General features: G+C 48.0%; 1 protein-coding gene and 1 long non-coding RNA gene across 14 annotated transcripts; one reads left to right on the top strand and one right to left on the bottom strand.

The window, feature by feature from the left end:
• On the bottom strand, positions 1 to 14,617 carry Spata3 (spermatogenesis associated 3). Of its 13 annotated transcripts, none has more exons than XR_013043945.1 (5): positions 10,024 to 10,484; positions 5,363 to 5,534; positions 3,062 to 3,205; positions 2,503 to 2,724; positions 1 to 1,876 (listed from the first exon to the last, which is right to left on the bottom strand). XR_013043945.1 is itself a non-coding variant. In XM_006984194.4 (4 exons), exons 1-3 carry the CDS (start codon positions 10,325 to 10,327, stop codon positions 3,100 to 3,102), a joined length of 582 nt encoding a protein of 193 aa, XP_006984256.1. In that variant the 5' UTR covers positions 10,328 to 10,484; the 3' UTR covers positions 1 to 54; positions 3,062 to 3,099. The 13 variants fall into 13 exon arrangements, 3 of the variants coding, with proteins under 3 accessions (XP_006984256.1, XP_042115680.1, XP_042115679.1); XR_013043944.1 differs by having other exon boundaries at positions 1 to 54; XR_006062861.2 differs by having other exon boundaries at positions 1 to 54; positions 2,503 to 2,798; positions 5,363 to 5,537; positions 10,024 to 10,447.
• Positions 6,126 to 25,925, top strand: LOC121821967 (uncharacterized). The gene is made up of 5 exons (XR_013043946.1): positions 6,126 to 7,903; positions 9,297 to 10,707; positions 11,192 to 11,291; positions 20,290 to 21,349; positions 21,542 to 25,925. It is a non-coding gene; the product is annotated as an uncharacterized LOC121821967 (long non-coding RNA).
• The last annotated feature ends 1,761 nt before the right edge of the window (positions 25,926 to 27,686 follow it).

Raw genomic sequence — 27,686 nt, 5'->3', positions numbered from 1 at the left:
TATTTTTCTCTCTCTATTTTGGTGACAAGTGAGATCCTTGGATGGAAACTGGATCTGTAAGGAAAAATAAATAAATGACAGAACCATTAGCTTAATCAGTCCCTCGTGACCTATCTCAACAGCTTTCAACCTTTACAGTCTTATCTATGAGGGTTCAACAGCTACATGCTTTTTGCAAAAAAAGTAAATTATTTTAGAATCCAAATTCCTTTTATTATCCTCCTCCTCTTCTTCCTCCTCCTCTCCTTTCTCTCTTCTTCTTTTCTCTCTCCTACCTCTCTTTCTTCTTCCTTCTCTTCCTTCTTCACGGATCTCTCCCATTCTTCTTGTTTGCTTCTTCAATCGAAGTCAGCTACACTGATTCACCCCAAGGCTGTGACAGTCAAGTCCAAGAGCGTCCTCTGGGCTCTGCCAGGGTCGGTATCCTCCCTGTCAACCCCCCCTTCCTCGAGAGACCGCAGCAGCCAAGAGGGGGCCTCATTCCCTCAGAGGTTCCTATGGTGCGGACTTTGACCATATTCAAGATCCCAAAGGAACTTTTTGCTTTTGTTGCCTCATTATCAGCTGAGGAAAATGCTGAGGGAGACGTTGTTTCACCAAGCTCTAGGAAGGAAAATTCTGGGAGCATCTTTCTCTAAGAGGAAGCAGATTTGCATATGTATGTGGGAATATGTGTGAGTAGGTGTCAGGAAGCTGGAAAGGAGCCCAGTAGATGGGAGAAAGAGGCTTTGAGTAAGGGTGTGGGGAGGATGATAGGTCACATGAGACGTGGAAGGGGCAGTTCTTGGACAGGAGAGTACAATTCGGATGGGAGGGTGGGGAGACAGGAGGAGTCGGGGAGAATCAACCCAAATTAAGTAATGTGAAAATGCCATAAAGGAACTTGTTACTTCCAAAGCTAATTAAAGTCTGGAGAAATGGCTGAGCCGTGAAGAACACTCGTTCTTGCAGAGGATCCTGGTTTGTCTCAGGTGACCTAATGAGCAGTTTTGCAGCAGCACAGTCTCTCTCCTCCCCCCTCCCCCACCAGTTTGTCTCTGCATGTGTGTGCTGATTGATACATAGATGTACGGACGCCAGAGGTCAACATGACGTCTTCCTCGGTTGCTCCCCACCTTACTTTTGAGACAAGGTGTAGTCTCTCGCTGAACCTAGAGTTCACTGGCTGGCTAGACGGGCTGCCCAGAGAGGCCCAAGAATCCTCCTGCCTTAGCTCTCCAGCATTGGGGTCACACTGCTGGTTCCTGCTTTTTATACGGGTGCTGGGGATCTGAACTCACGTCTTCATGCTTGCAAGGCAAGTGCTTCACTGTGAGACATCTCTCCATCATTAACATCTAAAGCTCAATCTTCCCAACAAGAGGGTTCTGCTGGTATTATCTCCACTCAACGGGAAGAGAATGAGATGTCAGAGCCTGCCCCCAGCTCCAGGCACTGGATGCCAAAGGGACATCTAACCCTAAATCCTCATATGCTTGCAGAACCCATGCTTCAAGCAGTCGGCGACACTACAAAGAATCTCATAGATAAAAATGCTTGCATCCTTCATATGCCCCACCCTGGGCAGTGGCCCTGCGTAGGACACCTCTAAATCTTTCTCTTTTAATCCTCATGACCTTTGTCTTCGGAGAGAGCTGTTACTCTCCACCAGAGATGACATGGACAGAGAAGTTAAGAACATGTTTCTAACACTGAGTCCAGGCAGCAGTCTAGAGATTGTCAAGTTAACTCCAAAGGCAGAATCTTCTCAGGCATCGTGCTGATACAATAACAAGACACAGCAGTCACCAGCTATCAGCTATCTCCTACAGACACCTTCTCACTCCCAGCAAGTCCAGGAAGAGGGAGCCAAGGCTCTTAAGTGCTGTGGTATTTCCTGGAGGTCAGGTGGTTTAAAATGATTAATTAGTATTAGATGATGGTTGAATAGACATCAGGAGCTCCAGAAAAGAGTTTACACTCTCACTGGAGTATTTGCAGGACTTGGATGTTTATATGTTTTAAGCATTGATTCCCAGACCTATGTTTGACTATAATCATCACCTGTCCACTCCCAGGGAAGATGGAGGGCTCAGAGGTGGGCCTAAATGTCTCTCTTGGCTCTCACTCCCTTCCTCAGCCACCACTTTTTAAGCATTCACTGAACAAGACCTAGCTGTTGGGATGACTATGGGTGCTCTTGGTGATCACCTTCCCCAGTTCCCTTCACAGCGGATGCATTGGCCTTTTGAATGGTGGATTCAAAAATGGCTGCTGATGACCAAGAGCTACCCTCGTCCAGTGACTGGCCCCCAGCCTGGGAAATTGCTTTTCCCACCAAGACCCGAATTTCCTCCCTACACCCATATAGTCACACATGATCAGGTGACACAGGGACATGAAGGGGAAACCTCGTGTCTCTTGAGGGGTGGCTCTGCTGTACAAATAGCATTCTGGGACTCTGTGGAGCCAGGTGGAGGCCTTCCCTTCTCCTTCCCTTCTTCCTCTCGCCTCCCCACTCACCCCGGCTTCCTCCTGAGAGTACTTCCTCAAGGTATCAGGCGCACCCAATCCTTGTTTCCGGCTCTGCTTCTGGGGCTCAAGGGGGCTCAGGTGAAACAGGTGACTGAAGACATCCTCATATGCAGAGATGGTGAGTTATAAGTAAGGAGTGGGAGAGATCACACACGTTCCAAAGACCACGTGGGACAGGCTGGAGGACACCGGTGTGAGTGGACACAGTCACTGGAGTTGAGGTACACCAGGGGAGCCGAGCCACCAAGGAGATGATGAGAAGGGTAACCAGCTTTTTAGAAGTTCTGAGAAAGGCTTCGAGAGAGTGAGCAACCTCTACCCCACCCATCCTACTTCTCCCATCCAGGACCAGGGAAGCCATAGCAGGTCAGGGACAAGGGTGGAGGCAGAAGCTTTGTCCTGATGGTGCTAATAAAAGGTCTCCTGAGAGAGCCATGGCAGACCATCTTGAGGCAGGAATGAGTTGTCTAGATCATGAGCTGAAGGCCTAGTCCACTTTGAGATATTTCTATCTAGAGAAAAGGGATAAGGCAATCTTCGTACATACCTGCCGGACCGTTGGCCTGGGGTCCAGTTCAGAAGGATTCAGCGATGAAGTAGGCAGCTCCCAGGGCCCCCAGAGCCACAGCAACAGTTCCGAGAGCTTGAAGTACGTGAGTTACGGGGAGTACAGTGTTTCCTTGAAGGCTTTCTATAAAGCAAACAGAAAGGGGGTTTGGGGAGAAAGATTTATGTCTCTGTACTAGAAGGAGGCAGCAGATCTTACAGGGTCCCCTCCTGATCTTCCTCCTCAAGGAAGGAAAGGGTATTCTAAAGGGTGTCCCCACCCCTTCCAACAAAGCCTCCAACAGTACCCCTGGGGCCTGATGCCTAGAGGGGTAACAGGGTACGAGGGTGGTCCAGATCACGATGTGCCAGGCCATGTACCAGACACCTCCCACTCCAAGTCCTCTTGAAGCGTCACAACAACTCTCTGAAGCCTTTCAGAGATGGTTAGATATCAGGAAATCACACTTTAGTTACACCCACTACAAAGACTGGAGCAGCAAAGGAGTGTGCAAGGAAGGCATTCAGAAATGCAGTGTCCAGTTTGATAGAAAGACCGCTAGAAAAGGGGTTCCCGTCAACCGGGGCTGCCTGTCCCGCTAGAGCAGGGGTTCCTGTCTAACGGGGCTGCCTGTCCTGCTAGAGCAGGGGTTCCTGTCTACGGGGCTGCCTGTCCCACTGGAGCAGGGGTTCCTGTCTACGGGGCTGCCTGTCCCACTATTGCAGGGGTTCCTGTCTAACGGGGCTGCCTGTCCCGCTGGAGCAGGGGTTCCTGTCTACGGGGCTGCCTGTCCCGCTAGAGCAGGGGTTCCTGTCTACGGGGCTGCCTGTCCCACTAGAGCAGGGGTTCCTGTCTAACGGGGCTGCCAGTTTTAAGTCCTCTGAGAAGGTAAAGACTGTGGAAGCAGGGGCTCCCGTGGGAAAAGAAATAAAAACCACAAGTCTTGCCCTGGCCATGGGGTTCACGCCTCTTTCCCTTGCTTTCCTAAGTCTGAACCCTGTTTTTGGTTCCCCTACAGCTTAAAACACCCCTCCTCTTCATCTTAAGCGGTAGAGGATCCCAGGGTGCTTTTAGAGTTGGCTCCTGCACTGGGCACATAATGCTGTGGGCTGACACGGTGCTGCCTTGCTCTCAGACTCCCAGAAGCCCTCCTGAACCACACGTCCTGTTTGGGGGAAGAAGTTTCTAAATGCATGCATCTTGGCTAGCTCCCCCAGATGAACATCAGAAGGGGAAGATCTCTAGTGTTTGTCCCTCAGGGCACCTAGCATCCTCCCAGAGCAGGCTTTGGTTTTCCACCCATGGGAGCCCTCAGAACCACGTGGCAGCCAGCGAATGGACACACTGTGTGGGTGAGTGGGGGGCAGACTCTTCCTGGGTGGGACTGACTAGATGGTATCTCTGACTCCAGGCATGTCTTATTCCCCCAGATCAGCTCTGTATCTGGGGTTTGTTCCTTTCACTTTCTGCAAGAGAGGGAGCTGGAAAGGGTAAGGAGAGGAGGTGGATGGGACAGTGAGCCGAGCTCCTGATGTAGGATGTGAGACCTCCAAGTGGAAGGACCTCTTCCAGGGATTTGTGTGCAGTGTTGAGGACAACGTGGCTGCTCCCGTGGGTAGAGGCCCCTCTCCTAGCCCCGACACATGACCCAGAAGTCCTGTAAGAAGGAGGCCGCCTTCAGTCTGTTCTTAACATGGACAGGGGCCTTCGCGTGAGTGACAGTGCTTAGATACATTTCTTCTGGTGTCTTTGCGGAAGAGGAACAGCAGAGCAAAAACTGGGTGATGCCATGATGGAGGAGGGGGCTGCTGATAACAGACCAGTCTGGAATACATGGCCCTATGGATCCTTAGGGTAACAGCGCGACACATTCTGAATGGGACAGGTTCTGCTATTACTAGCAGAAGGGGCTTATGAGCTCTAATCAGGTTTATAAATGAGTTCAGGGATATCCACATGTAGTGTAATAAGGAGATGCTCCCTGTGTATGCTATGAGACAAAAAAGGAAGTGTGTGGCCAACTGATGTGTAATTACAAAGCTCCCAGGTGACTGGAGTTTATAATGGGCTAGGTGGGAGGGTGCTCTCAGGAATGAGGGCTTCAGTGGAAAAGAGAAAGAAAGGTACCACACGAGTCTGCCCACCCAAGCAGAGTTGGTTATTTAGAGGGGAAGGCTTTCCTTTGGAAAGACCTATGGTTTTGGGGGGAATTCATTACACTATTGCTAATGAGGTCTGAGGACAGTGCTGGCCCCCGGAACTGTACACCCAAGGCTCTGGCCCTCCCGCTGGCTCAGGAACCTGTAGAAGGTGAGGAGGTTTGGGAATTGTCTCCCTGGCATGGCTTGCCAGTCCCGAGGCAGAAGAACATCGAAGATGCGGCTGTGGCACAGCCCCAGACGACGCCAGCAAGCAGAGCTGCCAGGGCAGGCTGCACAGGAGCAGGAGCGTGGAGCCACACAGGTCATGGGCACTGCTGGGCAGAGAAGGGCAGAGATGAGGGCAGGCTGCACTCGGTCCCCGGGGGTGGGACACAGTCTCAGGGCAATTCTAGAAGTCCCCCGTGGCAGCTGCGGTGTTACCAAAAGAAACCCTAGGCTTTTTAAAGACATTGTCCAAGATGTGAGGTTGAAGGCCTCATGAAGGCCACTCTCCTACAGTGCCACCCTTCAAACACAAGGAGAGACTAGTCGCTTGAGAGAATCCGTGGGGTATAGACTGGTGTCACTTGGGAAGAATTAGAACGAAAAGGTGGCTGCTTACACCTGCATAGTACTTCCTGTTGTTATTCATGTCTAACTGTGACAGAAATCCTGTGACATGGAACGTTGCTGGTTTCATTTTTCAGATAAGGAATCTGAGGCTCAAAGAATACAGCAAGTACTTTACAGAAGCAGACCGCAGGGTTTTTCTTCTTTTCTTTCTTTTTCTTTTCTCTTTCTTCTTTCTTTCTTCTTTCTTTCTTTTTCCTCTTTCTTTTTCTTTCTTTCTTTCTTTCTTTCTTTCTTTCTTTCTTTCTTTCTTTCTTTCTTTCTTTCTTTCTTTCTTTCTTTCTTCTCTCCTTCCTTCCTTCCTTCCTTCCTTCCTTCCTTCCTTCCTTCCTTCCTTCCTTCCTTTCTTTCTTTCTTTCTTTCTTTCTTCTTTCTTTCCCTTCCTTCCTTCCTTCCTTCCTTCCTTCCTTCCTTCCTTCCTTCCTTCCTTCCTTCCTTCCTTCCTCTCTCTCTCTCTGTCTTTCTTTTTTCCTGAAACTGGGTTTCTCTGTGTAGTTTTGGTGCCTGTCCTGGCTCTTGCCCTGTAGACCAGGCTGGCCTCGAACTCACAGAGATCCTCCTAGCTCTGCCTCCCGAGTGCTGGGATTAAAGGCTTGTACCACCACTACCGGGTTCAAGACAGGGTTTCTCTGTGTAACCCTGGCTTTCTTGGAATTTGCTCTGTAGACCAGGCTGGTCTCAGAGATCCTGCCTTTTTAACTTTTAAGTCAGTGAAAATTCTCCATGGAACCGGCAGGAAGTGATGCAAGCAGGTGATGGCACTGCCCGTGAGGGGCTTCAGAGTCCTGGAGCTGGTGCTGCCACGTTCCGTGTACGTAGTGGGTACCAGTTCACCCTGACGACAAACATCACATGTTTCATTTTGCCATTTCTGTGCTCTTCTGGGACCTGACAGCAGAACTGAGAGACCGTACCCTTTGTTTCTGGCCAAGTCATTTTTTGGTGGATAATTCCAACTGGGTTTGACAAGGGCTTCAGTCTTCAGTGCCATAATGCTGGTTGGCCAATCAGCAAGTTCAGCACACTCACTGCTTCGATATCTATGGAACACATGCTTTTCTTGGGGTGGGGAAAGCAAGGATTCTACAAACAACACTTTTTTTTTTTCAGCTTAAAAAGTTGAAATTGAGATATAATTCTCAAATGCCTTAAATTTACTATTAGGCTTTAGTATGTTTGTGAAGTTGTGTGACCATCACAACTCTGTAGCTTTGCGACAACACCTCCATCTCTTGAAGAAGAAACCTCACCTCGTCATCAGACATCCACATCTCTCTCCTTCCTATCCATGGCATTTTGCAAATGAAATCATATGATATATGTTAGCTCTTGGGAGGATTAGCTTCTTCAACCAGACTAAGATTTTTTAGGCTCATCTGTATTGTAGCTATTATCAGTAAACCATGCCACTTTTTTTCTTGACAAGTACTGTTTCATTATATTCTGGTATTTTATAGCACACTAGCTTATCCATTCATTATCTGGTGGACAATGAGTTGTTCCCAGCATTTAGTTATTATGAACAGTGCTGTTAGAATGTTCACATATAGGTTTCTGCATGGGTGTGTTTTTAATGAATGAGTCACATGTTAACTTGATGTTTTCCTGAGAAACTTCCAGATTGTTTCCCACAGTGGCCATCCCACTTTACATTCCTACTAAATGTATATTCTAAATTCTAAGTCTCCAACTTGTTTTTGTCCATCTTTTTTACGACAGTCACCCTAATGGAGGACAGGTATTGCTTCAAGCCACAGTATTTTGCATTAAAAAGGCTTGCATTAGAAAGGGACATCATATGTTTAAAAGTCTTCAGCCCATATTTCCAACCTTCTTTCCTCCTTTTTCTCAGAGGGGGAAGATTCCTTAAGAAGCAACACGAGGTGTCCACTATAACATCAATGAACATGATGGTGAATGTCATCAACTCGACTGCATTAGGAAATGCCAAGATTATCTGTAAAGCACACCTCTGGGTGTGTCTATTAAGGTGTTTCTGGAGAAAAATTAAATCTGTGGAGGCTCTGATCTAGTGAATAGATTAATCTCTATTTTTTCCCCCTGAGACAGGGTTTCTCTGTGTAGCTTTGTGCCTTTCCTGGAACTTTGTAGCCCAGGCTGGCTTCAAACTCACAGAGATCTGCTTGCCTCTGCCTCCTGAGTGCTGAGATTAAAGGGGTGCACCAGCACTGCCTGGCTGGATTAATCTCTTTCATGGATTCACAATGTAGCATTATTGGGAGTTGGTAAAAGGCAGCAGGTGGAGCCTAGCAGGAAGACATACTAGGTGCATGTTTTTGCAGGTTATTCTTGCCTTGGGTCCTTCCTGTACTCCACTTCCTGGCTGCTTCACTGTGAGCTGCTTCTTGCCACTGATGCATGGATAACCTTAAAACTGTGAGCCAACATGAATAATTCATCCTTTCAGTTACTGCAGACATTCAGTCACAGTGATGAGAAAGTTAACAAATTCAGTGGGCCACTTCTTTGCCCCTTGCTTTGCCCTTCATCTAAGCGACCAAATCAAGATTTAAAAGATTTGATGCAGGACAGTTTTACCTTCTGCTGACACCAGTTCTGAGGCTATCATCCAGACATGTTTGTCTCCAAGGTTGATGCTCACGTTATACACAACTACCACATGTCAAGGACAGGTTGTTGCTTAGTCACAGAGGTACCGGTGTCCTGGCAATTCCTTGGATTTAGAGCTTTCATTCGCTTGTGTCCCATATTAGTTTTCTACTCAGACTGTCTTAGATTGCTGTGGCCCAGAGAGTGTGGCCTGCTCAAGGACATAGAGCACTTGGCCATGGCTCAAGGAAAGGTCAGAGAAAGATGTCCTCCTCCTTGAGAGACTAGCTGGCTTCTTGGAATTACAAGACCAGCTGTGGTTAAGAGTAAGGATTCTGGAGTCAGAATAGACTGAAGTTCCCCTTTTAACAGTACCAATGGCTGCTCCAGGATGTGCTGGCTAGTTTGAACCCTGGTTTCCTCATCTATAAAATGGACAGAGGGCCGGGCGGTGGTGGCACACGCCTTTAATCCCAGCACTCGGGAGGCAGAGCCAGGCGGATCTCTGTGAGTTCGAGGCCAGCCTGGGCTACCAAGTGAGTCCCAGGAAAGGCACAAAGCTACACAGAGAAACCCTGTCTCGAAAAACCAAAAAAAAAAAAAAAAAAAAAAAAAAATGGACAGAGGAACAGTACCTTCCCTGCAGTACTATCAGATAATATTATTAATTTAGCTGGCTGAGCTTGAGTGCTAGGTACCGAAAGAATGGTCAGCAGTCAGTTTGGTTGGCTCTCTCCGTTATCCTTAGCAGTCTGAAGCATCCCAATCCCCAACTCCACCTGAGTCCCCTTAATACTGTCCAAAGTTTTGCCTCTCATTGGCTATCCAAGAAGATGGGGACCAGTTTTTGATAGCCAGCCACTTAATTTTAAACAGAGCTGATGGCTACAAAGTGGGTTTTTTGTTTTGTTTTGGTTTTGCTGTTGTTTGTTTTAGACATTGAGCAGATCCTTTTCTAGTAACTTCTGTGGAAAAGGTTGAGAACTTAGCAAACAGAAACACAGGGTGCTTATTTGGAACACATACTAACAATTATAACATTATTTGTGGTTTATCTGAAGTTAGAATTTAGCCAGGAACCCTGTATTTTATCTGACTTCCTTCTCTGTAGGTCCAAGGTCAACCTCTTGAGACAACATGGAAAAAAACTCTCTTCTCATCTTCTACCTGACAACAAAAACCCCCTTCTCTCAAAAACCGTCACACAGCCACCCCATGCCCCCTCATCCTGGACTATCTTCTTTGGACTAGTCAGGCCTCTCATGAGAACAGCCAGACAAAAAAGTAATCATAAGACATATGACTGCCTCGCTTCTTCTAGACAGTATTTGCTTTTAATTTCCAAACAGTTGCTGACTGACTCCTAATGAGAGTCTGGCCATAGAGCCGAGTTAAATGTTACTATGTATTCATGGCTGTTTCCAGTGAGACCTGGGGTGTATGGAGTGACAAACCCAGGAATCCTGGTCTCTCTGGTAATAACTCCCCTTCAAACTTCGTAAACACGGCCTAAGGTAACTTACTAACTCTACGCCATCACCTTACAAGAACCCGCCTCTGGAGCCTCCGGGACCCTATCAGCAAGAAGGCTAGAGCCACTTAAACAGGAAGTCTGCCCACCTGACTTCCCGGATGGGTAGGATGCTTTGGGTTCAGACTTGGAAGGCATCAGGCACGGAGCTGAGGCACGGGGCTCCTCAACTTGGAGAACCTGGGATATAGGCGGTTGCGGTATAGGCTCAGGGTTAGCTTGTGGTGGAGTGGACTCCTGGCAAGGCTGCGGCTGCGGCGGTGGCGAGGCAGGCTCTGGGCATGATGGCGGGGTTTCCGAGCTGTGCTGCTGGGAGGAGTCGGAGCTGGCCTGCGGTGAAATGGAATCCCTGCGGCGCCTGGAGTCAGACTTTTTCTTTTTGACCTTCTTCATGGTGGTCCTTCTAGACTAACACCGTGGAGCTACATGGAGCTGTGGATTCCCTGGCTCCCTCCCTAGGGAGGCCGTCTCCCTTATGGGTATCGCTCTGGTCTTTGACCACAGCAAGGTCCCACAGACAAGAGTCACCCATACCTCCTGTGAGGTCACAAAAGCTAGGGTGGATCCCATGGCTAGGGCTCTGGCATAGTCTTCCCTGTAGCCTCTTTCCTCTTCCAGGGCTTCCTGCTGGAACAGGCCGGGGGCAGCAGCTGCCCTAGCTCTTCGTGGCCTGATTAAGACAGTCTCTGGGCCTCTGACAACCGGATCCCCTTGATTCTGTGACCAGAACACCCATTTCGGGCGCCTTTCCAACTGCATGTTCCTGGGTCCATGTGAGCTATTTTTTATTCGATAGGATTCTCAGCTCTGTTACTGGTTTCCACATGTCTATCCCCAAACACAAACATCTCTGGTCGCCGTATATTTATTAAGTTTTTAGGGAACTTTCCTGAAGATTTGGCTTCTTTTAGAACTTTACCTCCCACAGCCCACTGCCTCTGTCATCCCTGAAATTCTTCCTCTTCATCATGGGAGGGGACTGTGGGTACATGAGTGTGTGTGTGTGTGTGTGTGTGAGAGAGAGAGAGAGAGAGAGAGAGAGAGAGAGAGAGAGAGACAGAGACAGACAGACACACACACACAGAGAACTTTTATATGAACCCTTGAATTTGGCCAAGAATTCGACCTTAACCCAGCTCTCAGAAAATGAATAGTTTCACTGTTACATCGGTGAAACAGACTTCCTCCCTCCCAAGACGCTGGTTGGGTCCAATAGACTATGAATCTTCCTCCAAATCAATGTGTCTCTCATTTTAGGGCGGAAAGTGAAAGGCATTTTGAAAATACAGCCTAAATGTCACACACCAGGACAGAAAAATGTGCTCCCAGCAAGACAGAATTTCCTCCCATGAACTAGGTAAGCCGTGTGGGTAAGTAACCTGCCCTAGTCAGAGTCCCACAACTGTTTGGGGGGGGGGACGACACAAGGTCAGGGGAGAGCTAGCAAGCCAAAAATGTCCTATAGCAGCCCCCCACCAAGGCCAGACTAGATATCAGCAGGGAAACGAGACCATCTATTTTCAGGCTTCTAGAGCCAGCAAAGACTTTACCAGTTATATCATCCTCATCCTCATCCTCATCATCATCATCATTTAACATTATTGTTTTGCTAAAAAGGATACTGAGGTTCAGAAAGTTAAATTACATAATACCTCCCCACCCGGCTGCTTGTCAGCACACTCAGGACTAAATTTCAATTAAGGGTCCTTTTTCTTTGTGACTCCAGCCAGCAGTAGGGAATCAGATTATACAGGCTTTGAAATTAATGAATTGAAAAAAAAAGTTCCTAGCATGAGAAGATTGAAGAAAGGTATGGAGAATTGGAAGTTTAAAGCTCAGATCAGTGGCATCAAGGTTTGTTTGTTTGTTTGTTTTGGAGTAAGGGGGTCCAGTGGGCAGTTTCTTGAGGGCCAGAGCAATGGACCAGTTGAGGGGATGCCATTTAGAATCAAAGAGACTGGAAGTCTGAATGATGCACATCTTGGCTAAATTGCCTTTTCAGTCACTGAAAGACGTTGCCGGAGGAGCTTAACTGGGCTTAAGCCAGTTCCTCAGTCTCAGATGTGATCGATGCTATGCGTTGGATCACGTCTCCTGCAGGAGACTGTGCTGTGTGTCATAGGAACCTCTGCCCCTCTGGCCTTGACTGGTCAGCACCCTATCAGGATAACTAAAAGCATCTCTAGATTGTGGCTAAATACCGCCAGAGCTTTGAGGAGGTGGTAACATTGTTTCTGGTTGAGAACAACTGGTTTAAACGAGTCAAATGGGGGCAGGGACATACACATATGGGGACAATGTCCTAATAGGCATGAAATGGCTATTCCATTTCACCAAAAGAGAGGCCACACGCACGGGACACACAGGCTGTGTTCCGGAGAGACGGATGACAGAATACAGACTGAGGAGTGCTTCTACCATTAAGAAGAAAATATGTGGTTCAGAAGCTGGGCGAAGTCTTCGTGGGAGTTCCCCGCCAAGAGCCTGGCTCCTCTACAGAGCAGTCACAGGGCACTAGCCTGGTTCTAGCTTTGTCTTAGATTTCATTTCCCCAACCCCCAGAACTGGGCAAGAACAGCCAGCAGGGTTTATACAAGCTGTCTAAATTGAGAGAGAGAAAGGAGGACTGAGCACAGTCCTACCAGGCAGAGACGGGGACCTTTTACTACTAAGAGGCTGTTGCCAAAGATGGACTAGGATTTTTGTAGTCCCTGCTGAGGGTCACAGTCGGAATGGCCATCAGCGGGGGCTTTTCTTAAGCAGGAGCGCCGACCATGTGAAACATATGTCAGCAGCTGTTTAGGAAAAGAATAAGTTTAAAAGGTCGGGGGATAGGTAGTGAGGTTACAAGGTCTTGAAAGTGATAATACCCTTCCCCCTCAACTGCCCCTGAGCTTCTGGCCTTTCAGTGTGTTCTGGACACTAGAATGAGTGTGTCACTGTGTATCCTGAAGCTAGCCTCTTTGTGCTGAATCTGGTATCAAGCAGCCTTTCATCCTTGCATGTCATGTGGGAGGGTGATGGGTCTGAAGAGAGGGAGCTTGGCCACTGGCTGAAAAGTGGCAGAGACTCTGTAAGGCGGCATTGAGGCTCCTGTGCTCAGAACATTTTTCTGATCTCTATGCTGTCCCTGAAAGGAGCTTCTGGAAACAGAAAGTGCTGGCAGCTCATGTTAAGATCCTTCTGCTCAAGGACCCTAGGCCACAAATTAGCCCCCAGGGCCACAGGGAGGGCCTTAGGGGTTTGGGTAAAATTGCTCTCCTGAAGTTCCAGCCTTAGAGAGCTGCTGTGAAGCCTGGAGGTGGGAGCCCTTTGCAAGCTGCTGGCTCACAATCGGCTGTTTTATTGACATTTTTATCCCCCCGAGGAGTAGCAAGAGGTAAGTAGCCCACTAAAGAACCAGGAAGGGCATCGATCAGTGAATTTGGAGAGGAGAGGGTGGGCTATTATAGGTCCTACAACACCCCATCAGGATGTTATAAAAGCATGATTTCTCCTAAACTGTGGGCAGGGCAGATGGGTGGGAGAGGTAACCCTCTGGGTTAACTTGAGCGCTTTCAGATTGTCCCAGCCCGCGCATCTTGGGAAAAGGATGCTGGCTCATTACCATTCAAATTGTACCCCCAAACTTCTGCAGGCGCCAACACAGGGCAGTAGGGCAGGGATTTGCTCGCTTCTCAGGGGAACAATAGTCCCAGTCTCCACCCTCGGGCCCCTCACCATCCGTCTGGGTCTGGCGATCCACTTGGGTGTCCATGTGCGCTTGACTGGCAGCGCGCTGGACATCCAGGACACCCTGGGAGCGGCTGGGACAGAACACTGCTGTGTGCACCTCGACCCCTGGGTTCTCTGAAGCGAAGACGCTGCAGAGCAGTTCCTCCAGACGGCGGCGCGACTCTGCCTCCTCATCCGGCCGCGGATGCACCAGGATTCCGACGAGCGCGGCTGGCGGGCGGCGGTCCTGGATGCGCACCTGCTGCAGGAGCAGCTGCAGCCGCGGCAGCTGCGTGCCCAGCGCCGACGCGTGGCACAGCACCAGGAGCAGCTGCTTGCCAGGCTCCGAGCCTAGTTCGGCGATCTCTGCCGTCTCCGACCTGGGGGCCTCGGGTAGAGCTCGAGGCGCCTCGCAATCGGGCAAGTCCTTTTCCTTGAGATCCGAGAGTTGCTGCTTCTCCAGCTTCTCCGGCTTCTCCGCCCTCTCCGACTTCTCCGCCAGGCACTTGGACTTGGTGGCCGGGGCTTCGGGGCTGTCTGCCAAGCAGTCGCCGGTACGCTTGAGTCCCCGCTTGGCACTGCTGGACCTACGTTGGCAGTCTGTTGCTTGGCTGCAGGTGGGCTCAGCGTTCGGATCCTTCGGAGGCTGACCCGGAAAGTTCTGCAGGGTTGTGTAGCTCTCCTCCTGCTTCAAGAACTCTCTTATTAGCAGCACCCGACCGCGGCCCGAGACAGTCTGACTTAGGGTCTCCGGCTGAGCCTCGACCTTCTTCTTCTGGGCCCTTGAGGGCTGCTCCCCAGGCCTCTGTTCCATGTCGGTCCGGCTCCCTTGCCCCAATGGGCGGGAGGCTTGGTTGGCCAAAGGGAAAACTGCCTTTCCCTTGGAGCATGTCACAATACCCCTCGGTCTTACCGCCTCGTGCCGCAGGCAGCCAAAGGCCTCTATCCCACTATTCCTTGAGAATCTTCCAACATCGGGAAACTGATATTGGAAGCTGGGATAATACATGCTGACCTTGGGGCCGAGTGTGTGTGTGTGTGTGTGTGTGTGTGTGTGTGTGTGTGTGTGTGTGTGTGTGTGTGTGTGAATTTAAGGCACATCTTTTCAGACGGTAGATGGACATTTTAAGAACTGGACCAGATGAGGTCTGCACATAACAACCACAAAGACTGGGATCCTGGTAGTTGGGTAATTTGTTCCTTTTGTTAATTTTCCTGTAAAAACGAGCCTTGGATTTTTTTTTCTTTGACAGGGTTTCTCTGTGTAGCTTTGGAGCCTATCCTAGAACTCGCTCTGTAGACCAGGCTGGCCTCGAACTCACAGAGATCTGCCTGCTTCTGCCTCCTGAGTGCTGGGATTAAAGGCGTGCGCCACCACCCCCAGCTATTTTTTTTTTTAATATAAAAGTAAAAACAGGCAGGGTGGTGGTGGCACACGCCTTTGATCCCAGCACTCGGATGGCTGGATCTCTGTAAGTTGGAAGCCAATTTGGTTTACAAAGTGAGTTCCAGGACAGCTAGGGCTGTTATACAGAGAAACCCTATCTTGGAGGGGAAAAAATTATATGTATATACATATACATACATACATACATACATACATACATACATACACAAGGTGAGCCGATAGCCAGAAAACCCTGATCTGAAATCCCATTAAAAATTCCAAAGCCCTGAGGCAAGTCCAGGCAAAGCCAGAATGGCCAGCCTTGGCGAAACCAAACTAGTGGTGACGTCTGCTCCCATCCTAGTTTTCAGCCTTTGTCCAAAGACACTCAGCTACCCTCCACAGCCAGACTCCAAGTCCCTTCCATTTAACTGAGCAAATCTGAAAGGCACCACTATCAACTCACGGGCTGGCCTTTCTCTAGGGAGCTGGGTGAAGGAGCGATGCCGTCTGAGACTGAGGTCTCCATGGTAGCAGGAAGCCTTACCTAGGTTGTGACCTTTGCTTTCTAATCCAGTTTGTATGAAAATGTCCTGCAGGGCGGTGGTGGCACTTGCCTTTAATCCAGCATTCGGGAGGTAGAGGCAGGTGGATCTCTGTGAGTTTGAGGCCAGCCTGGTCTACAGATCAAGATCCAGCACAGGCACCAAAACTACACAGAGAAACCCTGTCTCGAAAAACAAACAAGAAAAAGAAAGAAAGAAAGAAAGAAAGAAAGAAAGAAAGAAAGAAAGAAAGAAAGAAAGAAAGAAAGAAAAGAAAAAGTCCTAAATTGGGGCGGATTGCTTAGGAAAGGAGCAGAGGTCTCAGACTCTGGAGATCTGAACAGCTTCGTCCCCTCCGCAGCTGTTCATCAGGTCAACTTCAGTTGGAGCTGTCAGAGGCTCCTTATACAGGCCTGGCGTGGGGCACTCTCCTTCATCAGCCCCTGGCACACTGAAGCCACAGTGTGGCGGAGAAACAGAGAGGTGTCAGGTCTACCAGACTCTGTGAGACTTTTGGGAGGTGGGTAGAAGATGAGAGTTAGCTGGTCGGTCCCTAGGGCTGTCAGGGTCCCTAAGGTCCTATCGTTTAAGGAAGGGGAGGAGACTTTGGCAAGAAGTGGCATTAAAGACAAGGGCTCCATCACATCAGCTAGTGTTAAGTAATGAATATTGGGGTTAATGGGTTTTAACTCCTTGGTTGCATTTAAGTTGATATAATGGAGAGATCTAAAAACACAGGACTTAGAAATAATCCTTTATTTCTTCTATTGTCAGTGATGCAGGCCCTTCACCACACTCAACAGTGGACCTTCTTTTGCTGGTCCTGGGTTCTATAGCTTCTGGCTAGCAAAAGGATTAGAAAGGAAGGAGAGGAAGGCAGTCTCTTTTATGGCCCAGGACTTGAAAAGTGGATGCATCATTTCTGTTCATCTTGCATGGGCAACCCAGGTTGGAAAATAAAGCCTCCACTTGACTGGTTAAGTACCAGTTCCACCCTTGGGAGTGAGAGGGCTTGATCATATGTGAGACACTTGTCTGGCACCTCATGGGCATATGTGACATTTGAGAAAGAATTGTCTTTAACTAAAAACATTGTATTTATGTGTGTGTACCTGCTGATCTGTATATACACTATATGTGTGCAGTACTTGTGGAGTCCAGAAGAGGGCACTGGATCCCCTGGAATCCAGTTACAGGTGGTTGTGAATTGCTAGGTATAGTTGGGAATTGAGCCTGGGTCCTTTGCAAGAGCAGCCAGTGTTCTTAACTGCTGAACCATCTCTTCAGCCCTGAGAAAGGATTTTCTGATTCTTTTGAATAAAAAAAATTGAATATCATTATAGTTAATTTTTACTTATTTCAGAATTATTTTAAACAATGATATGCTTGGCTATATTAAAAAACAAACAAAAGACATTGCAGTTTTTTTTGCTTTTTGTTGTTATTGTTATTTTGTGTTTTGCTTGGACCAGTATGTCAGGGGAATGCCACTCTTCTGGCCCCATGAAGAGGTCTACATGGTTAGAGATTGAGGCCTCCTACAGCAGTTATTAAACACACCATCTTGGAAGTGTTCAGTCCCAGTCAATCTTAAAGAACTGGAGCCTTCATATGTATCTTGTCTGCAACTTTAGGAAAGACTCCAACTAGAACTACTCACTTGAGCTGCACTATGGTTTCTGACCCCCAGATTCAGGCTGAGATGACATTGGTTTACCTCATTAAGTTCTGAGGTAATTATAATTTACATAACAATAGATAACTAGTACAATTACTATTCCTAATCTACACTAACTATTGTAGGAACTTTATAAACATGCAGCCTGTGTGAGATTCCATCATTGCCATAGTTCTGTGTGCCAACCTGTTGGCCTCACAGATGTCCTCATTCTAGCCTATGACGAATATGTTAGGTTACCCAAGGAAGGGATGAAAAGTTAGTTTTAGAGCAGATTATTCTGAATTTCCCCCAGGTGGGTCTATTCTAATTCCAAAGGCCCTCAAAAGAGAGGCTGAGGAAATAGGACTGTAGAGGAAAGTCAGGACATTGGCTTTGAAGATCAAATGGAACCGAGAGTCCAAGGACTGGGGGTAGTCTTTAGAAGTTGGAAATGGGGAGGGAAATGGATTCTCTCCAGCCTCTAGAGAGGACTGCAGCTCAGAATTAAATTCAACCACAAAGATGCACTGGTTTAAGCCAGTGCAGTTGTGGCGTATCATAAGAAGGGACCACAAAATCATATAACCAGAAAATGGCAGAGCAAGGGATCATGTTAGTATGTCTGACCCAAAGCCCTCTTTCTCTCCACAGAAACCCCAAACTCACTTTTATTCCTTACTCCATCCCCACACACCAGATATGGGAGACTCTTTCCTTTTCTGGGGTTTATTTTTTGTCATGAAGTTTTTGAATGCCTGTTATGTGCAAGAAATTTGAGCATATCCCATAAAATGTGAGAGAGATCCTGATAGGTATGAGTTTTCCCACCACGTGCAGGTTGTCACCTAGTGAGGGAAGAGATTGACTGAACCCACAGTGATCACCATGGTTACCATGGTTACCATATTCCACTGTGTCACAATTAAAAGGTTTAACTGAGCTCCAGGCAGCATGCAAGATGACAGAGCTGGCGACTAGGGGAGGGTTAGACCCACAGTGTGAGTCCTGAGATTGAGGGGTTAGACTGAGGACAGCCCCACCCGGGCTTTTCTGTATTGTGAACTGAGGCTGGTGCGTCTCCTGGAATGTCACAGCCAGAAGCATGGGCATCCCTGGAGGTAAAGCCAGGGAAGGAACAGAAAAGACTCTTGGGCTGAGGATAACAGAAGAGCTTGGGAGACTACAGTCTCCAATATCTCAAAGTCCAGGTCATCAGAAAACACTGTTAAGGGTGTAGAGTTGTCGATTTAGCAAATACACAAAAAGGCACCTAAAATTGAATTTTAAATCAATTACTAATAATTGTCCCCATGCAATTATTCTTTATGGACCTTAAATCCAAATTTATCTGGGTGCCCTGAATCTTTATTGGCAAATTGATATGGGATTTTCTTTCTGTTTGCCTGTGTTTTGAAGAAACAAGTGTATGGTACTTTAATTTTTAGAACTTGTAATACACATAATGCAAAAATTGTACACATTTCTCGGGTAATATGAAGCACATTATTTTTTAAAAAGAAAAGAGAAAGGGCCTCGAGTTCTTCTGTGTTGAACAGGAGGAATTGCGTCCTCTGCCCAGTTAGGGAAACTAAAACCTTGCACCCTGGCCCCGGCGTGGGCTCTGGCAGAGAAACCGCTACCACCAGGGGGCGCTGCGTGGCTGCAGGTCAGAGGACTAGAGGCCCAGTCGCCTGCTCTTTGATCTAGGTGGCTCTGGGGAGTCCCCAGGGGCAGGACAGATGCCTGAAGAACTGTGTGCAAAGCTGGAGCTTTCCTCAAAGTTTGTCCTGCTCGGCTTTTCAAAGTCTCAGGACTGCTGTGGCCGGAGGAGTAAGAGGTGCTGGAACCAAGGGATTAGTCCATTGCCGGGGATAGGGGTGGGGATGGGGGTCTCCGTCCCTCGGAGTTCCTTTCTCGGGTTAATTCCTCCAGGGGATCCAGCTCCAGTCCTGGAACCCTCAACTCTCAGCTGACTCCAAAGATTGAAGGGGCGGTGATTCGCCTTCTGGGGAGAAGGGAGCGAGCTGGAAGGGAGACAGCCGCAGAGTGGGTACGGGAGGACAAAGACATTGTGACTTTACCACGCAGCTTGATTTTGTGTCCACACCTTTGGCCTAGTGTGTCCTGAGTAAGAGATATTCAGTGAATACTTTCAATTAGTCCAGCTCGTGGAGGCCTCCCAGTTCGCAGTTATGATCCACCTGTCTTAGGGAAGTGAAGCCTGCGGAAAGGGAGGGGCCGGTGCTGGCAGGGAGATCCATTCCTACCCAGGCACAGACCACAGCCCTGGGCTGCTCAGGGGCGCGGGTGCTTTGAGGGTTGTGGGAGATGAGGTTGGAAGTGTTGGGGGAGGTGGGAGGATGAGGGGTTAGGATATCATGGTGTAGATCCAGCAATCCTCAGAGTGAAAGAATCCAGATGGAGGAGAGGACAACAGGAAGAGCCCTGTCCTTAGGATAGACTTTTAGATAGACTCAGTCGGGAAGAGCCTCAGCCTGGAAGCAGTGAAGACACAGAGAAAGGCAGAGAGGTGACTCAGCTCCCTGTTAATTTTTCACCCATAATTCCTTTCGTGTAAAGGGATTGAGTGGTCTCTGAATGAATCCCTTGGAATAGTAAGAGCACAGGTATAGACATCACCCTCTCCTCTTCACCCAGAGACTTGGACCCAGCACCTGCCCTGCTCTGTGGCCCACTCAAGCAGTCTCAAAGGGCTTTCCTTCTGTCCTTGAGAGGCCAGGCCCACCTTGGCTCAGCCACAAACATGACATGCTATGAATTCCCTACAATGTGGGAAAGCTAACTTCTGGGGGTGGAGTAGGGGAAGATAAAGATCTCTAAAGAGCACATTTCTTTCTTGCTACTTCCCACCCATACTTCAATCCAGACCTGCCCAGGGCATGGGAGCCTCTCGTTCAATGTGAGGTGGCTAGCGGATGTTCCTCTGGATCATGGAGGTGTTGGCTCCTTTGGTTTACAGGATGACTTGGGCCACAGACATTTTAGCTCCATGCACTGACTTTTGTGCCTCTTTCTCCCCCACTTCTAGGCATCAGGGACAGAACAGTTCCAAAGCTGATGTGCAAAAGCCATCACATGGCAGCTCAGGATTCATTGCCAAGGATCATTTGCACAGAACTGGTGCAGGTCAGACAAGCAACACCAATGCCAGGAGCCATAAATTCCACGAAAGGCAAGACATTTTGGTTCTGAGTTACTGAGCAAAGAACTTAAGTGCAGGGGGTGTGGGAACAGCCATTGAAGAGAGGACCATTTGCATAGATGGAGTCCACCAGCATTTCCCAGAATGCTTTTTGTTTTCTACAGTGGTGAGAACTTGTGGCAGAGATGGGTTTCTCAGTGTAGTTCCAGAATGAGTGGTGTTTGCCACAAGACGCCGTCACCAAGTCAGAGAGCAAGCAAGTTAAACCACTGCCTCCCATCCCTGATGGTTTGCTAACAAAGTCTCATGTCCAAATTACAATTCCTGGGAAGACAACCTTATTTGGAAATAGGGTCTGTGTAAATATCAGAAGAACCTCGAAAGGAAATGATTCATAGGACCACTATCTGTATGAACCCCCAATCCAAAGAGATGTGTCCTTCGAAAGACGTTCAGAGGAGATGCACAGAGGAAGAGATGGAGGCAGAGGCTGAGATTAGAATGTTACAGTCACAAGCCAAGGTCACCGGAAGCCATCAGCTGGAAGAGGCAAGAGCAGGCTGTTCTCTTGTCTCCGGAGGGAGTGTGGCACGGCCAACACCTTCCCTTAGGGGGTGGGTCTTCAGTTGAAAGTTTTTGTTGTTTTAAGTTACCAGGTTTGTGCTCTTGTGTTTCAGGAGCCCCAGGGAGTGAGTACACCACCTGCCCATGTTGTCTGATTCCTGGGGTGCTTGTCCCCCCCCCCCTTCTTCCATGTGCGATCTTTTTCATCACTCCTTTGAGGTGTCTGCCTGGAGGAGCGTCTCCATCCCACTGATGCATTATCCATACAACACATCCTTATACCGAGAGTTTCTTAGTTTGGGAGTGGTGGGATTGGTGCTTGGAGGGAGGATTCTACTCTCCAGCATGGACTCTGGGACTTCTTTTGGTTGGTCAAATATGAGTGAGTAGCATCTTGAACCCTTGCAGGTCTGACAGACACTTCTGGTCTAGCAAATCCACAAAGAATCATGTCTGGAAGTATGTGTGCCCAAACACGTGTGTGTGTGTGTGTGTGTGTGTGTGTGTGTGTGTGTGTGTGTGTGTGTGTTCCTGAGCTGCTTCTTCACGTCCCTCGCACACGCATTGCTTTTAGGAAAGAGCCAGCAGAGCCCTGTCATAGCCAGAAACAGTCACCCATCCTGCCAGAATTGCCTTACAACCAGGAAGAATTCGGAATTGAGATCACTCTGAGCATATCCTCCTGAGAAGAGTAGTCATTTCTAGAAGAAGAAGAAGACAGGTTCCTGCGGGCTGGAAAGATGGCTCAGTGGTTAAGAGTACCAGCTGTCCTTCTAGAGGTCCTGAGTTCAATTCCTAGCATGTACATGGCAGCTCACAATCATCTATAATTATAGTTCGCATGAATTCTGATTCCCTCTTCTGGTGTGCAGATGTACATGCAGACAAAACACTCATACACATAAATTAGTAAATCTTATAAAAAATAAAAAAAACACAAGTCCCTGCCATACATAGCTTTTGTGGCCACCAATCTGTGAACAGTTCACAGCAAAGTGTGGGCTTCTCCAGTGTGTGTTCAGTGGCCTTCATGGACGTCTGTCTCCTCCACCTTCTCTACATACCTCTTCTAGAGCTTCCTATTTATTTTATTTTAATTTTTTAGGAGTTGAGGACCGAACCCAGGGCCTTGTGCTTGCTAGGCAAGTGCTCTACCACTGAGCTAAATCTTCAAACCCCTCTTCTAGAACTTTCTAATGAAGGTTACCACCTTATGGTCAGTTTCATACACTGGAACTCTGAGAGTGTCCCTTGATAGTTTCCATATCATTTCCCAAATCTGCACGCCCCCCCCCATGCACCCCAAACCCTGGAGATTATATTCCCTGCTTGTATTTCTTCACTTTTTTCCCCTTGCTGTGACAAAGGCTGGGGTACTTTTTAAAGAAAGTAAGTTTATTTATTTCATAGTTCTGTAGATTCCAGCGTGTAGCACCAGCATGTACTTGCCCTGATGAGGACCCTCTGGCTGCATCACATGGCTGGACAACATCATGCTAGACTCACATACAAGAGGGAGCAGCCACATGTTGACTTAGAGAAGTTCAGGAGCCAGCCTTACTGCCTGATAACAATTCACACTTGAAGGACTTAACCAGGACCCCTCAAGAACTATATGAAATCCTGCTAAGGCTGACTCTTCCATGATCTATCTTCCACATCTCCCAACACTACCACATTGAAGACCAAGCTTCCAACACATCAACCTTTGGAGGACACACAAAAATCATATTCAAACCAGAGCACTGCTTGTCACTCAAATGTCAGTTCAGACAGCTCCTCCCATCACCGTCTCTGATAGGTCCCCGCTTTCCTTCTTCCTTGGGATACTTGTCACATTTGTGAGGGCAGAGACTGTGGTTACATGTTCACTGTAGTCTCCCCAGTGCTCCAAACTGCCTGGGCATTGTTGGTGCTGCGGGAGGAATACTGGTCAGATAATTGAGTAAGTAGGTGAATGCATGCTACTTAATTTTTATAGTGCCTGTGTGCATGCATATGTGCCACGTGGAGGCCAGAGGACAACTCTGTGGAGTCGGGTCTCTCCTTCTACCTTTATGTGAGTTCCAGGATTGAACTCAAGTCATCAGGGTTAGCATGTACCTTGCCCCACTTATCTCCCCAGCCCTGGGTGCCATTTGGAGCCACAGTGGTTGTATCAAGTGGAGGCTTCCTTTGCAGAGTCCAAGGGCCACCTCAGAACAGGTGTTCTAGACCAGAGGCTTCTGAGGCCCAGAACCAGGCATCCCCCAGTGCCTTGGGTCTGGCTGCTAGCTCTATGACAGCATTCTCTGTGTGCTTTGCCATTTCCACCTACCCCCAGGACTTCCAGTTTTGAAAATTCAAGCCTGTAGATTTGAAGAAGAGTACAAGGACATACTTATCCCGTAACTGTTAACATATTGCTCCCCCTCTCTCCTCTTTCTCTCTCTACAATCGGCAAGCAAACTGCTGACATCTTGATACCTCACGTCCAAATCTATCAACATCTCCTAATAAGGTCATCCTGTCATGAAACCACAATGTTGCGATCGAAGCCATAGCAGCATACCATCTGCATTTGGGGCTCTGCAGATTTCCCCCAGACGTCTTTTACAGCGGGATCTTTTTTTTTCAAACCCTGCCCAGGATGCAATCAAGATTCGTGTGTGATGTTTAGCCATTGTGTCTTTAATCTAAATTAGATCTTCCCTTGCCTTGCTATTGCTGCTTCTTGCTTGTTTTTGTGACTTTCCCTTTTTGGAAGAGTCTGCATTAGTTGTAGACATGTCCTTATTAACATGGTTATTAGTGCAGAATCTGGCCTTAGGATTTGGGGCATCGGTTCACTCATTGCATCAGATAGAGATCAAATAACGTGAGATAGGCTGCTGGTATGATCACCAAGCCTCGCTCCATTCTTGTTCATAATCAATATGGGATCCTCCCAGGGTGAAAGGGTCAGTGGGGGGCCAGGTTACCCCTGTAACTGATGACACTTGGCTGGAGAAAATACTAGGGGCTACAGAATGAAGTTTCATTCCTCTTACATCTAGTTGGTTATTTTGTTTCTGCAAGAATTCCAATTAAATAACCAGGGAGCTGGGGAGCTGAGGTGGTAGCTAAGAGAACTTGCTGCTCTTGCAGAAGACCTGGGTTAGTTCAGAATCCTCGGTAACTTCAGTGCTGGGGATTTGATCACATCTTGACCCTGAGAGTGTTAGGCACATGTGTAACGCCTGGTTGTCCTTGTTCATTTTGGTGTTCCAACTGTCCCACCTTTGAGCAGCCTGAGGTCAGCTCCTGAATCGGTTTGGCAAGATCACATTTATCTTTGAGTCCTGTTTTACTTCTGGGTCAGACATGGTATTATAGGCTCAAGACATGCATCCTTAGCCCCAAACTTTGGATCAATCACTGTTTCAAGGAGCCTTGGTTTCTGTAGTGGTCAGGTGTATAGGACTCAGGGGCACCTGTGCCATGGTTACTAGCTTGTCAGAGCTTCTGTGGCCTTCAGTGGACAGAACTCGGAAATCATTCTGTTTCTAGTCATGAGTTCAAACTGGTCTCTCCACCTCAAATTTAACATTGTAGGGGTTTTCTCTAACTTTTACTTGCTGCTAGTGTCCTCTATTCCAGTAAAGAACATGTGTGTGTTTGTTTTATACTGTATCGTGCAGAAAAGAGTTTCAGAATTAGACCGGTATCAGTAAATCTACTACATACCAGATATCCTCAGAACAAACCCATCGTGTGCAATCAGAGTGCTTCAGTTGATTCCTGGATCGGTGTGGGTTTCAGTTTAATATAATATCAGTAGGGCAGTGCTGTGTTGGGGCTCTACCATCAGCCAAAAACACACTCAGCATACAACAGGATTCCAGCCTGTAGTCACCAAGTCAGTAAAATGGTAACAGAGAGGTCTCCTTTGCAGGAGACTGGAAGTTTCACTGCAGCCTCAGAAGGCAAAGGGGAAGGACATCTCCAGCCTGGGCGGAAAGAAGTTTCGGTCACTTCATACCCGCTGGGATGGCTGCAATCAAAAGGAAGGAAGGAAGGAAGGAAGGAAGGAAGGAAGGAAGGAAGGAAGGAAGGAAGGAAGGAAGGAAGGAAGGAAGGAAGGAAAGAAGGCAGGCACGCAGGCAAGCCAGCACCAGGGAGGCAGAGCCAGGAGCATTCTAAGGTCCCGGAAAGTCTCGCCTGTACTGAGAGACCTTCTCTCAAAAAGGAGATGTTCAGTTAGCAGGTGGAGAAACTGCAATACTCATACAGTGGCTGCTGGTGGTGTGAAATGATGTGGCCGGTGAGGGAACAGTTCTGCTGGGAAAACATGCTAGGACACACGCTTACCGGGTGCAAGGCTCAAGCTTTGCTCTCCAGTGTTCTCCAAAAGAAAATGTGTAAACAGTTACCATAAGATCTGGTCGCTCATTCCTAGGAACACTCTCAAAGAGTGAGTATGGGCATTCAAACAAAGATTTGCATCTGAGCATCTGAGCAGCACTGTTCACAAGACCAGACTAAACTATGGAAGATGCCCACATGTCCATCAGTTGGTGGATAGACAAACAAGCTACAGAACACCCATATGACAGATATTTAATCCTAAAAAGGAAACCAGTACTGAGTGGTTCTGGGAATGGATGAATCTTGAAGAGAAGCCAGCTACAAAAGGATCTGTATTGTACAATTCTATATACATGAGGCATCCAGAATGGGCAAATCCACAGACATGAAGCAGTTCCATGGCTGCTGAGGCTGAGGAAGGGAAATGAGAAGGGATTGATAATCAGGAATGAGGTTTCTCATAACACATACACAACCTAGTGAATGTCCTAAAGTTACTGAGTGTATACTTTAAAGTGATCAAAATGGACATTTTAAGTTGCATGAATTTTGCCTCAATGTTTAAAGAGCATGTGCTTTCTCGTGTGTGTATATATATATGAATAAAATGTGTATGGGTATTTTGCCTGCATGTGTGTCTGTGTGCCTGGATCAAAAGAGGGTATCAGATCCTCTGGAACTGGAGTTTCAGAGGACTGTGACTCACTGTGTAGGTTCTGGGAACAGAACTCACTGGAAGAGCAGTGAGGGCCCTTAACTGCTGAGCCACGACTCCAGTCTCCAGTCCCATGCACCCCATTGTTTTCTTTGAGATAGAGTCTCACCATGTAGCCAGCAATGGCTTTGAGCTTCTGATCCTCCTGCCCGTGTTCCAAGTGCTGGGATTACAGGTGTGAGTTGCCACGTGCAGACTAAATCATGTACTGTGATCAGCAGAAGGCACAGAAGTCAGCTCTCAGCTTGCAGCATGTCATAATCTGCCAATGCTAAAATCTCTTGCCCAAGAGGCACCTCCAAAGCTGTGGTTGCCCTGACAGACACAGGAGGGCCGATTGCAGGATGATCTCGCTCCCGCTCCGAACCTTGTCCTGCACTTTCTCATAACCTTCAGGATCAGGAGGATGTGGAGGATCCAGAAGGAGCTCCATATCCCCACAGCCCAGCAACAAGGCATGTCTACCCAGCATAGGTAGATTCCACAGAAACCCACCACCGGAGGGTTCCCCGTGAAGGGAAGAAAGTGAGTGGGGGGCTGTCGATGGGTAACAAAGTTTAGGGGGAAGCAAAGGAGGAAAATCAGAGTGTGTGGGTGTGTCAGTTATGTGAAAAGAGGTACACAGATACAAAAGAGAACTGGTGGGCGGGGGAGGCAGGGTGATGAGGCTTGTATACCTTGTCTCCATTTCACTTCAGAACCATACATATTTTAGCAGATTCAAAAGCTAAAACTGGACTTGGAAAGGATGGAGTAATGCAAAGAGACCCTACTCATCTGTTATGGAGTAAAGAGACACAGAGGTGGGGGGATATTGTTGACCAAAGTGAGGAGTGTGAAGTGCTCATGGAGACAGGTGACCTTTAGGGCTCTTGTGAAAATACTTAATGTGGTCGGCATAACCTGGCCGAAGCCTGCAACTCCAGATATCTTGACAGAAGCCACGTTAATGGGGAGAGCTGCCTTCTGACCACAAGACCCTCAAGGGACTTTTTCAGTAAGCCATTCTATAGCTCTATTTGGGCTTCCAGGGCTGGTGAGCTCAGGCCTTGAGGTCCCCCAAGGTAAGAATTACCACTTCCTGTAAAAAGTCACACGCGTCTTGGTTCCCACTATGGCCAAAAATCAAATCAGACGCTGCATATCTCACCCTCAAGTCCTCCACAGACAGTCCTTCAAATCCCAGGTACTTAGCAAGCATTTACATGGGTTGGAGGTGGATGATGAGTAGGGAATGGGGATAAGGTAGGCAGTGGGGGATGGAATGTGGTGGAGGATGGGGATGGAGGTTGGAGTGGGGGAATGAGGTGGGTAAGGATGGGGGAACAGGATAAGGGAATATGGCAGAGGGATGGGAATGTGGTGGAAGTGGGGGATTGGGTAGAAATGAGGGGTGAGGATGGGGGTGAGGTGGAGGGATGGGGATGGGGTGGGAGTTGGGGAGTCACCTGCATGGCTGGGTGATTTTAACCATAGACTTTTTCAGGGTTAACAGATTTGTTACCCAGCTTTTCTTGGCTGTGACAAAATATCTTAAAGGGAGAAATACTGATTTCCAAGGCTTCATTCAGTTCATGGTTGGCCCAGGCACTTCAGTGCCTGTGGTGGGAACATGGAGCATAAGAAGTTGTTCACCTCAAGGTGCTAGGAAAGAAAAAAAAATAGGGTAGGAGAATGG

This window comes from Peromyscus maniculatus, chromosome 13 (assembly GCF_049852395.1).
Source record: "Peromyscus maniculatus bairdii isolate BWxNUB_F1_BW_parent chromosome 13, HU_Pman_BW_mat_3.1, whole genome shotgun sequence".
NCBI lineage: Eukaryota > Metazoa > Chordata > Mammalia > Rodentia > Cricetidae > Peromyscus > Peromyscus maniculatus.
Note: the sequence above shows the minus strand (reverse complement) of the source record. Positions and strands in the feature narration are given on the sequence as shown.

Coding starts and splice junctions, on each gene's coding strand:
- Spata3 (XM_042259745.2), bottom strand. CDS start 14,462: ATGGAACAGAGGCCTGGGGAGCAGCCCTCAAGGGCCCAGAAGAAGAAG. Junction 3,206..13,654: donor TCGCCAGACCCAGACGGATG/GTGAGGGGCCCG, acceptor TTTGCTTTATAG/AAAGCCTTCAAGGAAACACT.